At 39.8% G+C, this 13,963-nt stretch overlaps 1 protein-coding gene across 1 annotated transcript in view; it reads right to left on the bottom strand.

Annotated features, from left to right (window-relative positions):
- PDE1A (phosphodiesterase 1A) overlaps positions 1-13,963 on the bottom strand; it is a 158,319-nt gene that overhangs the window by 32,503 nt on the left and 111,853 nt on the right. The window contains exons 7-8 of the mRNA XM_070422633.1: positions 13,298-13,398; positions 447-572 (exon numbers count right to left, since the gene is read on the bottom strand). Of these exons, the coding sequence (XP_070278734.1) occupies positions 447-572; positions 13,298-13,398 (227 nt within the window). The remainder of the gene's footprint in view (positions 1-446; positions 573-13,297; positions 13,399-13,963) is intronic.

Here is a 13,963-nt window from a genome sequence, read left to right as displayed (position 1 = left end):
AATCCAGGGCCCCTTGGGGGATGTCCAACTGCTAGTTTAGGCCTGATCCAGGACCACTGGCTCCTAACTGCTCGCCTGCCTGCCTGCCTGATCACCCCTAACCACCTCTGCCTGCCGGCCTGATTGCCCCTAACTGCCCTCTCCTGCTGGCCTGATTGACCCTAACTGCCCTCCTCTCCCAGCGTGATTGCCCCTAACTGCCTTCCCCTGTTGGCCTGATTGCCCCTAACTTCCCTCCCCTGCCAGCGATCACCCCTAACCGCCTCTGCCTTGGCCAACCGCCCCCCCCCCCCCCCCCCCCCCCCGCCACTGTGGCTTTGTCCGGAAGGCCATTGGGAAGATTGTCTGAATGAGGGATTCACTTTCATCTGTTTTCTTCACCTTAAGTCACACAACTTAACTTTTTCCTGTAATTAAATTTCCTCTACGTTTCCTCTTAAACTCACCTCCAGTCATCTTTGGATAAATTTATCAAGACATTCATTTCCTCTTCTTGCATAAGTCGATAAGCTGCACTCACATGGTGATTTTCAAGGACGGATCGGTCGTTATACAAAATGGCAACATCTGACCTAAGAATGACAAAGAAAATGCCTACTAGAGGATTTCTTTAGACTTCATGAGTGACTAATAAAAATACTCAAGTCACAAGACATCTCATCAGTAAAAACCCTACAATTAAATATGTAAATTTATGGAAGTCTTAGTTCCCTTTTAAAAAAACATGACAATTTTTTAAAAAATAAACTTTGTTTTTAGCAATTTTAAGTCCACAGCAAAATGAAGCAGAAGATACAGGGATCTGCCATATACTCCCTGTCCCACATGTGCATAACCTAACCCATTACCAACATTCCCCACCAAAGTGGTGCATTTGTTATAACTGATGAATCTACAATGGCCCATCATTGTCACCCAGAGTTCATAGTTTTATATTAGGGTTCACTCTTGATATTGTATATTCTATGGGTTTAGATAAATATATTATGACATGTATCTCTATACTTCTTGTTTCTGTGTGTGTGTGCGTGTGTGTGTGTGTGTGTGTGTGTGTTATTGAATTAGTTGGGACTCCCAGTATAATGTTGAAAAGCACCAAATGATAGGGGAAATATTTGCCTTATTCCTGATCTTAGTGGGAAAGCTTCAAGTTCCTCACTATTAAGGATGACGTTAGCTAGAGGGTTTTTTTTGTAGTTGTTCTTTTTCAAGTGGATGAACTTCCTCTTTAGTCCCAGTTTATTGAGCATTCTTATCACGAGTGAGTGTTGAGTTTTGTTAAATCCTTTCCCTCATCTATTGCCATGGTCATGTGACTTTTCTCTTTTAGCCTATTGATATGATAGATTACCTTAATTAATTTTCATATATTGAACTTGGGATAAAACTCACTTGATCTTGGTACGAAACAACATAGTTTAAATGCATTTATAGATTCTCCTTTCTACTTGTAATCCAGATACCTGTGAGATCATCTAGCTATGCTGAAGAGAGAAAAAAAAATTACCTAACATTCTCATTCACTCAGTGAATAAATCAACTTCTTTGTACTCCTTCCAGAGAGTTGATTACCACCCCTGTCCTCTGGAACTGAAATTACTTTGGGCAAAGGGCAGAGGGGAATGATGAAAATCATTTGGTCTATTTATGATTCTAATTTTTTTTCCTTATAATGTTATGATTCAATTTAAACATTATATTCCCTTGCATTAAATTAAACTAGCAAAACCATTTTTACACAAACTTAAAATGTATGTTTTATCACCAATTTATAACGGGTATTATATTTCTAAGTGATGAATTGATCAAGGGAAACCTTTTATTTCTCAACAGTCTGTATCTCATATCATTTGATCATCAAATAAGCCACTTCAAGTTGCATTGTTAAATGTAGCATTCCAGCACAGAGTGTGAAATGTCCCAAGCATTCCCATGTCCCTATAACGGAGCCCTTGCTTCTTCTTCCTTATCCTCTTAGGTTGCTAATCATTTTCAAGGTGTGGGATGGAAGCAGAGCCACTGTGTTCAATGTTATTAAAACGTGAACTCACTCCTTAAGTTGGCAAGTTGGAGTTAGGCAGCAAAAATAGCCAAAGGAAAGTCAAGGTGAAACCTTTAGAAATGTTTTGCCAACACCAGGCTCCTCTCAGGTCTCCTCCCTCCTGTGAGATCAATACTCTGTCAGCCCTAAAATTGCCTCCTTAAGACTTACTGCTTTAGGCTTTTCAGGGAGTAGAGCCTAGGTTATCACCTTATACTCGCCCTATCACTGAATGTTTACGAGTAGGCAAGGACAAACAAAACAAAGAACTAAAGAAACCTGGCTCCTGTTGCAAGCAACGTAATTGAGATAAACCAAGCTTTATTATTACTCCAAGATAGGGGAAGTGACCTATTGGGCAGTAGAATACTTACTTCCCCTTCTGTTTCTAGAGCTTTATAAAAGTAGAATAACATGTAGTTAGCTAATAGTACATGCTTCCTAAATACATTTTTTTTTAATAATTTCAGCTGTGGCCTAAAAATTACTTAGCCAATAGTCATAGCTCAGTACAAAGAAAACTGAACTAACAAAGCACACATGTGATCCTTACTTAAGAGAGAATTCAATAGATCTTGTCCAAGTGTCTCCAGAAGTTTGCTGAGGTCATGGTGTGGCAGGCAGTTAGACAGACATGAGCAGAGGGCCAGGTACAGAAAGTCACCAGGGTGGAAACTGGGTGCCTATCCATGGACAATTGTAGGGCGGGACCTCATCCCTGGGTGACCTTTCCTGCCCTAGCATATTGCTGGTCATGTGGTTTCAACCCTCTGACCTTTCCTCTTTAGAGATAACATCTAGACCTCAGTTGTATTTCAGTTCCAGGCCCAGAAAAGCAGCAAAACCAGATAAGCAACATCACCAAGACTAACTTCAGGACCAGCTACCTCGGATAATGACCCCTATCCTGGCATCAACCAATCAGTGGAGAACCTGACCCTTAAAGGACACACCTGGAAAGCTCCTGAATGTTCTTTTGAGATCTTGCCTTGGGACCTCACCTGTAATATTCATCCTTAAAGCCCTTAGGAAAGAGGACCCAGAGCATTCTCCCTCCTGGCAGCATGCCCATGCCTTTCCCCCCTCTACCCCCCTGCATTACCATGACGACCTTCCTCACTCCCAAGCTCCAACGGTCCTTTTTTTTGCCTCTATAACTTATTTCCTAAGCCCATTTCTTCTGTGAATTACTTCTTCTACCTCTATGATTTCCTAAATAAAGGTTCTCTTAGAGTTTGAGTCTTAGCTCTGAATTCTTTCCTAGGCAGAACTCAAGAAGTGAGGTTGCTGAAGCAAGATGGTGGCGATATAGGCAGACGCGTCCCAGGTCTTGTCCCGGAGCAAACGGAGTAGGCAGCTGAAACTAATAACACCCACCCCGAATTGGCAAATTTACTCAGCTGGTGAGACGGTTTGCAGCCGGGAAGGGCAGACCTCCCCTGGAAAGGTTAAAAACCAGGGATCTGGGCAGGAAAGTTTGCCAGACCTGAGCCCAGAGGGCCGGAGGGAGACCGCATGGCAGACAGCCGAGTCTCTTGGGACAGACACAGACCCTGACCGGGGTAAGGAGTTCCGCGGGTTTGCTGGCGCCAGGAGATTTGAGATTTGGATTTTGTGATTGCGGAGAACTGAGACTAAAGGGGGCATCCTGAGGAACTGATCAGACCATGCAGTGCCCATAAGAGAGGAGCGTTTCCCAGACCATGCAGTGCTGGTAAGAGAGGAGCGTTTCCCAGACCGATCCAAGCAACAGCAGCCCCCTGATCACCGCAGCCTCCTGATCACCACAGCCTCCTGATCACCACACCCTCTGTCTGTGGAACAGCAGCTGTACGTGAAGCCTCCCCCCACCAGCCAGAAGAGCCAACACAGCTGTGAACAACACCCACCAGAGGAGCTGCTGCCAACTGGAAAGCAGCTGCTACCGCAACCGTCTGAGCAGCAACCACAACCCAAGGAGCCCCTGCCACCCAGGGAGCAGCCACTGAACATCTCAACATCTACATATGTCAGCGAGATCAAACATGGGTAGGCAAAGAAACCCCCAAAGGAAAGAAAAGGAGGACTCGCCAGAAAAGCAGCTAAGTGAGACAGAGATATGCAACATGACGGAAAAAGAATTCAGAATAAGGTTCCTAGAGTACATGCACCAGATGTTCAAGAAGCAAGAAGAAACAGATGAAAAACTCAACTACTTATGCAAGAAGCTAGAAGAAACAGATGAAAAAATCAACAACTTAAGTAAGTCCCAAGAAGAAATGAAGAGTGACATAGCTTCAATAAAAAACTCCATTGAAAGTATCAACAGTAGACTGGGAGAAGCGGAGGACCGAATTAGTGAATTAGAAGACAAGGAAGCAAAACACACTCAAACTGTACGGCAAATGGAGAAAAAAATTAAAAGACAGGAGGAGAGCCTAAGGGAGCTTTGGGACAACATGAAACGAAACAACATACGAATAATAGGGGTGCCAGAACAACAGAAAGATGAACATGGATTAGAAAACCTATTCGAAGAAATAATATCAGAAAACTTCCCTGAGGTGGGGAAGAAAAAAGTCACACAAGCCCACCAGAGAGTCCCAAACAAGGTGAACCCGAAAAGACCCACACCAAGACACATCATAATTACCATGGCAAATGTTCAGGATAAAGAGAGAATCTTACAGGCTGCAAGAGAGAGACGGAAAGTAACATACAAGGGATCTCCCATTAGATTATCAAATGATTTCTCAACAGAAACACATCAGGCCAGAAAAGAATGGACGGAAATCTACAAAGTGATGCAAAGCAAAGGACTGAATCCAAGAATACTCTATCCAGCAAGGCTATCATTCAAAATTGAAGGGGAAATAAGAAGCTTCACAGACAAAAAAGGGCTAAGGGAGTTTATCACCACCAAGCCAGCCATGCAAGAAATGCTAAAGGGACTGGTGTAAAAAGAAGAAATATCAAGCTCAGAAAGAAAACAGCCACACACACACACAAAAAAAGAAATGACTACAAACAAGTACCTTTCAATAATAACTTTAAATGTAAATGGACTAAATGCTCCAACCAAAAGACATCGAGTGGCTGAATGGATAAAAAAAACATGACCCATACATCTGCTGTCTACAAGAGACCCACCTCATTAGAAGGGACTCACACAGACTGAAAGTGAAGGGATGGAAAAATATCTTTCACGCAAATGGAAAGGAAAAGAAAGCTGGGGTAGCAATACTTATATCTGACAAAATACATCTCAAAGTGAAGGCCATAACCGGAGATAAGGAAGGCCACTTCATAATACTAAAGGGATCAATACAACAAGAAGATATAACCCTGGTAAACATATATGCACCCAATGCAGGAGCACCCACATACATAAGAAAACTTCTGGAAGATATCAGGGGAGAGATCGACAACAATACAATCATAGTAGGGGACTTTAATACACCACTGACATCACTGGATAAATCTGCTAGACAAAAACTCAGCAAAGAAACAGCAATCCTAAATGACTCACTAGATCAGATGGACTTAATTGACATCTTCAGAACACTTCACCCCACAGCTGCGGAATATACATTTCTCTCAGGTGCTCATGGGACATATTCAAAAATAGACCACATATTGGGTCACAAGCAAAGTCTCCACAAATTCAAGAAGATTGAAATCATAAAAAGCTTCTTCGCAGACCACGATGGCATAATGTTAGAAATAAACTACAATAAAAACAACCCAAAATACTCAAACACTTGGAAGCTGAATAGCATGTTATTAAATATTGATTGGGTTACTGATGACATCAAAAAAGAAATTAAAAACATCCTGGACACTAATGACAATGAAAACACAACAATCCAAAACCTCTGGGACACAATGAAAGCAGTCCTGAGAGGAAAGTTTATAGCTCTACAGGCCTATCTCAAAAAACAAGAAAAAATGGTAGTTAATCATCTAACTCTACAACTCAAAGAATTAGAAAGAGAGCAACAAGAAAACCCCAGAGTGAGCAGAAGGAAGGAGATAATAAAGATTAGAGCAGAAATCAATGAAATAGAGACCAAAAAAACAATACAGAAAATCAATGAAACCAAGAGCTGGTTCTTTGAAAGGATAAACAAGATTGACAAACCCCTAGCCAGGCTCACCAAGAAGCAAAGAGAGAGGTCCCAAATAAACCAAATCAGAAATGATAGAGGCGAAATAACAACAGACCCCACAGAAATACAAATGATTGTTAAACAATACTACGGGCAACTCTACTCCAACAAACTAGACAACCTGGAGGAAATGGACAAATTCCTAGAAAAATACAACATTCCAAAACTCAATCAGGAAGAATCTAAAAACCTCAATAGGCCAATAACTATGGAAGAAATTGAAGCAGTCATCAGAAAGCTTCCAGCAAACAAAAGCCCAGGGCCAGACGGCTTCACAGGGGAGTTCTACCAAACATTCAAGGAAGAACTAAAACCTACCCTCCTCAGACTACTACAAAAAATTCAAGAGGAAGGAACACTTCCAAGCTCATTCTATGAAGCCAGCATCACCCTAATACCAAAACCAGGTAAAGACATCACAATGAAAGAGAATTACAGGCCAATATCCCTCATGAACATAGATGCCAAAATCCTCAACAAAATCTTAGCAAATCGGATCCAGCAGTACATCAGAAGGATCATACACCATGACCAAGTAGGATTTATCCCAGAGATGCAAGGATGGTACAACATCCGTAAATCAATAAATGTGATACATCACATAAACAAATTGAAAGAAAAAAACCACATGGTCATATCAATTGATGCAGAAAAAAGCATTCGACAAAATCCAACACCCATTTTTGATAAAAACTCTCAGAAAGGTGGGAATAGAAGGATCATACCTCAACATAATAAAAGCCATATATGACAGGCCCACAGCCAACATCATACTCAATGGACAAAAACTAACACCATTTCCCCTAAGAACAGGAACAAGACAGGGATGCCCACTCTCACCACTCCTGTTCAACATAGTACTGGAAGTATTAGCCATTGCAATTAGGCAAGAAGAAGAAATAAAAGGCATCCAAATGGGAAAAGAGGAAGTAAAACTGTCCTTATTTGCAGATGACATGATATTATACATACAAAACCCTAGAGACTCCATCAAAAAGCTACTAGACTTAATACATGAATTTGGCAATGTAGCAGGATACAAAATTAACCCCAAGAAATCTGAGGCATTTCTATACACCAATAGTGAACTTTCAGAAAGGGAGATCAGAAAAACAATCCCATTTACCATTGCACCAAAAAAATTAAGATACCTAGGAATAAACTTAACTAAAGAGGTTAAAGACCTCTACTCAGAAAACTACAGGACGTTGAAAAAAGAGATAGAGGAAGACATAAACAGATGGAAGAACATACCATGTTCTTGGATTGGTAGAATCAACATCATTAAAATGTCCATACTACCCAAAGCAATCTATACATTCAACGCACTTCCCATTAAAATACCAATGGCCTTCTTCAAAGATCTAGAACGAACTCTCCAAAAATTCATCTGGAATAAAAAAAGACCCCGAATAGCTGCAACGATCCTGAGAAAGAACAAAGTAGGTGGGATCTCAATGCCAGATATCAAGCTGTATTACAAAGCCACTGTTCTCAAAACTGCCTGGTACTGGCACAAGAACAGACATATAGATCAGTGGAATAGAATAGAGAGTCCAGAAATTAGCCCGAACCAATATGCTCAATTAATTTTTGACAAAGGAGGCATGAACATACAATGGAGCCAAGATAGTCTCTTCAATAAATGGTGTTGGGAAAATTGGACAGACATATGCAAGAAAATGAAACTAGAGCACCAACTTACACCATACACAAGAATAAACTCAAAATGGATAAAGGACTTAAATGTACGACAGGAAACCATAAAAATTCTAGAAGAATACAAAGGCAACAAAATCTCAGACATATGCCAAAACAATTTCTTCACTGATACAGCTCCTAGGGCAGTTGAAACTAAAGAGAAACTGAACAAATGGGACTACATCAAAATAAAAAGCTTCTGCACAGCAAAAGAAACCATCAACAAAACAACAAGAAAACCCACCTCGTGGGAAAACATATTTGCCAACGTCATATCTGATAAGGGCTTAATCTCCAAAATTTATAGGGAACTCATACAACTTAACAAAAAGTAGATAAACAATCCAATCAAAAAATGGGCAAAGGATCTAAATAGACACCTTTCAAAAGAGGACATTCAGAAAGCCAAGAGACATATGAAAACATGCTCAAAGTCACTAATCATCCGAGAGATGCAAATCAAAACAACAATGAGGTACCATCTCACACCTGTCAGAATGGCCATCATCAACAAATCAACAAACGACAAGTGCTGGAGAGGATGTGGAGAAAAAGGAACACTTGTGCACTGCTGGTGGGAATGCAGACTGGTGCAGCCACTATGGAAGGCAGTATGGAGGTTCCTCAAAAAATTGGAAATGGAACTCCCATTTGACCCTGTGATCCCACTTCTAGGAATATATCCCAAGAAACCAGAAACACCAATCAGAAAGGATATATGCACCCAGATGTTCATAGCAGCACAATTCACCATAGCTAAGATCTGGAAACAGCCTAAGTGCCCATCAGTAGATGAATGGATTAGAAAACTGTGGTACATCTACACGATGGAATACTATGCTGCTGTTAAAAAGAAGGAACTCCTACCATTTGCAACATCATGGATGGAACTGGAGAGCATTATGCTAAGTGAAACAAGCCAGTCAATGAAGGAAAAATACCACATGATCTCACTCATTCATGGGTAATAAAGACCATTACAAACTTTTGAACAATAATAGATACAGAGGCAGAGCTGCCTCAAACTGATTGTCAAACTGCAGTGGGAAGGCCAGAGAGAGTTGGGGGGCAGGAGGGAGGGGAGTAAGAGATCAACCGAAGGACTTGTATGCATGCATATAAGCATAACTAATGGACATAAGACACTGGGGGGTAAGGGAGGGTAGGGGTTTGTCAAGGGCGGGGGGGGAAAAAGGACACTTATGTAATACCCTTTGTAATACTTTAAGCGAAAAATAAAAAATAAAAAATAAATTAAAAAAAAAAAAAAAGAAGTGAGGTTGCTAAAGCCAGGTCCGGTCTGACCCCCACAGCCTAACTAACACCTGGCACTGTTCTCAAAGCTGCCAACATTGGGAAAAAACTATAATGTGCAATCAAATATCATCTGTATGGCCTCCAATCTACTCATGGCAGTTTTGCCAGGGTTATGGAAAGACATTTAAAAACCCTCTTTTTACCTTTCATCAACAAGAAAATATGGGTTTTTGAACTAGATTTAATTGTAGCAAAGTAGGTATAATTTTGTCTTATAAATAGAGCAGGATGCTGAGAACACAGAATAGTCTTAATGTTTGAGGTGGTCTTTGCTAAGAAAAGAACAAGACTTTAAGCAACATCCAGTATCCATGGTAACATGTAGCTCAGCATTCTTTTCCCATGGAATAAATTATTTTCATTTATTTACACTTGTGAGGATTTCATGAATTATGTCTATATTAAACTTAAAACTAGCCTTGCACTGTTTTTTAAATTATTTTTCAATAATTTTGCATGATGCAATAACATAAGACCTATTTCTCCTTAGACAAAATGTGAAGGTGATAGCAAGAATTTTAAAAAGCATGTTATTTGGTTGCATTTTGGTCACTAAAACATTTTGTTCATAGAATTTTCAAGTTCTTATAAAATTAACCCATTAAATAATTGATCCTAGTAGATAATTTTTAAGAAAACAGTAAAATACTATAACTTCCCCCCTTTTATAGTTTTTAATATAAAAATAGAAAATAAAGGATTTTTCTTCCTCCTCTTTCTCTCCCTTCTTTTTCCGACCTCACTCTCCTTCTGTGCAGTCCAAAGTACAAGGGAATTAGGACTCTTCCTTCAGTTGTAAATGAACGGTCAAATGAGAAGGCTAGAAGCATCTAACACTGCAACTGGAGAAGGCCAGTCCATTGCCTTTCCTTTTCAAAGTAGAAAAAAGCAAGAAGTATTCATGGAGACCAAATCATTTGCTCCCTTCTCCAACTCCCCAAACTATTTTCTGATGCAGGACCCAGCTCCATAATGAGCTGTCTTTAATTAAAATCCCACTCACTGTGAGATTTAGTGGCTATAGAAGAGCCTTTGAAAAGGAAAATGATAATTGCATGCACTGCCTTTCCTTTGCTGTTAAACACAAATAAAAACAAACAATTGCCTATACTCTGCAAACACTCCCTCCGCGTCAGTCTCCGTGTCTCCCTTTCCCCTTCATGCTCTGTCAGTCTGGGGAAAGACAGAATACCTTCCCCAATATTTCATTGTTTGAATTTCAACTCTTTTTCTGTCTCCATCAAGGGGCCATGACTTCCAAGTCCATCCCTTTCAGGCTACAAAGTTCTGGGACCATCCTATGTCCGTCTCTGGCCATGGGAGCAGAGTTGTGTAAATAGCCTGGTTTGAGAGTGAGTGTCCTTCTCAATTGTGCTACTGCCATCAGCTGACTGTGTGCATATAAATTGGTCATTTCACCTCTTCAGATCTTTGCATTTTCTTCTACGACCAGGTGATCCATAATGTGGATCTCAGCCCCTTTTGGGTCCCTTGAAGCTCTAAAATGTCTAATATTTTTTAAATGTTTCTATGTTCTCCACATCAGTAACTTCCTATAACTGGAAAATCAGTTGTTAGAAATTATTATAAAACAAATGAACAGACCACATAAAACCTGCACATGAATGTTTATAGCAGCTTTATTCATAAGTGCCAAGATTTGGAAGCAACCTAGATATCCTTCAATAGGCGAATAAGTAAATGAACTCTGATACATCCAGACAATGGAATATTATTCAGCAATAAAAACAAATGAGCTGTCTAGTCATAACAACACATATAGGAGCCTTAAGTGCATATTGCTACGTGAAAGAAGCCAGTCTGAAAAGGCTTCCTATTGCATGACTTCAACTATATGACAGTTTGGAAAAGGCAACACTCTAGAGCAGCGGTTCTCAACCTGTGGGTCGCGACCCTTATGGGGGTCGAACGACCCTTGCACAGGGGTCGCCTAAATACATCCTGCATATCAGATTTTTACATTACGATTCATAACTGTAGCAAAATTACAGTTATGAAGTAGCAACGAAAATAATTTTATGGTTGGGGGTCACCACAACATGAGGAACTGTATTAAAGGGTCGCGGCATTAGGAAGGTTGAGAACCACTGCTCTAGAGACATTAACAAGATCAGTAGTTACCATGGGCAAAAGGGGAGGGGGAGTGGGATAGAATTAAAATGTGAAGCAAGGGGACAATTAGGGCAGTGAAACTATCGTGTGTGTTGCTATATGGTGGATACATGGCATTAAACATTTGTAATATCCATGCAATGTATAACACACAAAAACAAATCCTAATGCACACTATGGACACTTCAGTTACTAATGATATATCAACAATGGTTCATCCATTGTGACAAATGTAGCACAGCGGTGCAAGATGTTAACAACAGGGGATACTGTGGGTTGAGGGAGGGAGCATATGGGAACTCTGTGCTTCCAGTTCAATTTTTCTGTAAGCCTAAATCTGCTCTATGAAATAAATTCCATTAATTAAAAAAAAATGAACAAATAAAAATAGGTTTAGATTTTCCTCAACAATAATAGGGAGTTTTATAGTAGTCCCCAAACCACATCTGTCTGTCAACTTACATCTCCACCTTGAGCATATCTGACTAGCGAAAGACAGGCATTTCAGGATTACATGCATATAAAGTAAGTTGGATCCTGCTGGGTCCTCAACCAAATTCTGCCTCCAAGGAAGGGAGAGCTCTGTGCAACAACAACAAACAACAACAACATAGAGCACCTTCCTCTTATGGACTGACTTGCATTCCCCCCAGATTTGCATGTTGAAGTTCTAACCCCCCAGAATATAACTGAGTTTGGAGATAGGGCCTTTAAAGAGATAATTGAGATCAAATGAGGTCATAAGAGTGAGGCCCTTATCTAGTAACACTGGTCTTCTTATAAAAGAGACACCAGGGATGCTCCAACACAGACAAATGACCACGTGAGGACATGGTGACCATCTGCAAACCACACAGAGAGGCCTCAGAAGAAACAAAACCTGCTGTTCTTTGATCTTGGACAGCTAGTCTCCAGAGCTGGGAGAAACTTTCTGTTCCTTAAACCACCCAATTTGTGGCATTTTTGGAATGGCAGACCTGACAGACTAATACACTTCCACTCTGGTATTTTGAATCTAGCAACTGGTATTATCACCATTTGTTTTAAAATCACATTTTCCAGTTATTTAAAATTTAACACTTTGTGCTCACCTGGAAGTTAGATTTCTTTGATTTTTAGATTTGTTTTTTTTCAGAAGTGCTGTGTTATTACTTTCAAATACATAATAACACCAAACTGATGCCTTAGACCAGTGGTTGGCAAACCGCGGCTCGTGAGCCACATGCGGCTCTTTGGCCCCTTGAGTGTGGCTCTTCCACAAAATACCACGTGCGGGCGCACACGTACAGTGCGATTGAAACTTCGTGGCCCATGCGCAGAAGTCGGTATTTTGTGGAAGAGCCACACTCAAGGGGCCAAAGAGCCGCATGTGGCTCGTGAGCCGCAGTTTGCCGACCACTGCCTTAGACAACAAGTTGCAAGGTTTGTCTCAATAAATAAGTGTCTGGCTCGTATAACACTTCAAAGTGTAAATTTTGGGGAGAGAAAAATTATATTACACATCTTTAGGTTCTTTAAATTGCTGAATATGCCTCAAAATTCTTGATAAATAATATCTAATTGGCCAAAACCGGTTTGGCTCAGTGGATAGAGCGTCGGCCTGCGGACTGAAAGGTCCCGGGTTCGATTCCGGTCAAGGGCATGTACCTGGGTTGCGGGCACATCCCCCGTGGGAGATGTGCAGGAGGCAGCTGGTCGATGTTTCTCTCCCATCGATGTTTCTAACTCTCTATCTCTCTCCTTTCCTCTCTGTAAAAAATCAATAAAATATATTTAAAAAAAAATAATAATATCTAATTGATTGAAGTGTTTAAAGCTTAAGACATTTTGCTAAAATTTATTAAACCTATTCTTATTAAATATCTTCATTATTTTTAAATCCTCTTAAAAAAAGTCATATGAAGAAAAATAAATTTCAAGTTTTACCTTAGAAAATTTAATACTATTTGTAGCTTACCTTGTCTGAATATGAAAGTTGTTTGTGGTTCCTGTATGCTCATAGTCATGAATGGCAGCGGCAAAGACCATTGCTAAAATTTCCAGTTCAGTCAGCCAGTGCTAGTAAATTAAGAAAGATTCCAATAGTTTTAGAAAGCAGAGACAATGTTGTCATTTCACAAAAAAAGATTTCCAGTGCACGCAGTATAATTAATCACATGATTGTTTTATTTTAAATACAGTTTTCTTTCTATTTCACCTCCATTAATTGTGCATAATAATGAATTCTTCATGAGGTCAAAGATTATTTCATGTCTTATAAGTTCAAAATCCATACAATCTAATTTTCCTTGCTAATTGGAAAGAAAGTAATTTTTTATTATTTAAATGGTTAAACCCTGACTGGATTTTGAATTCATAGCCTTACCAATTTGGGTTCTCATGAAATCAATTACAGGTAAGTGAATTTTAACATACAGCTCATATATCAATAAAATGTCTCTGACCTCAACTTTTATAGAAAACCTTACTATGAGAAAATTTTCCATTAGAGAAACTGAACTTAGTTTTTATATTTAAAGACAGAGGCATTTCTAAGGATTTACCAAATTTACGATTCATAGCACATATATTCTATGACTATGCAATTAAACTTAACAATTAAAAACTAATGCTTTCACGTAAG

This window comes from Myotis yumanensis, unplaced genomic scaffold (assembly GCF_028538775.1).
Source record: "Myotis yumanensis isolate MYYU_CA2020_CCGP unplaced genomic scaffold, mMyoYum1.0.hap1 SCAF_8, whole genome shotgun sequence".
Classification (NCBI taxonomy): Eukaryota; Metazoa; Chordata; class Mammalia; order Chiroptera; family Vespertilionidae; genus Myotis; species Myotis yumanensis.
This window is presented reverse-complemented; position numbering and strand designations above follow the sequence as displayed.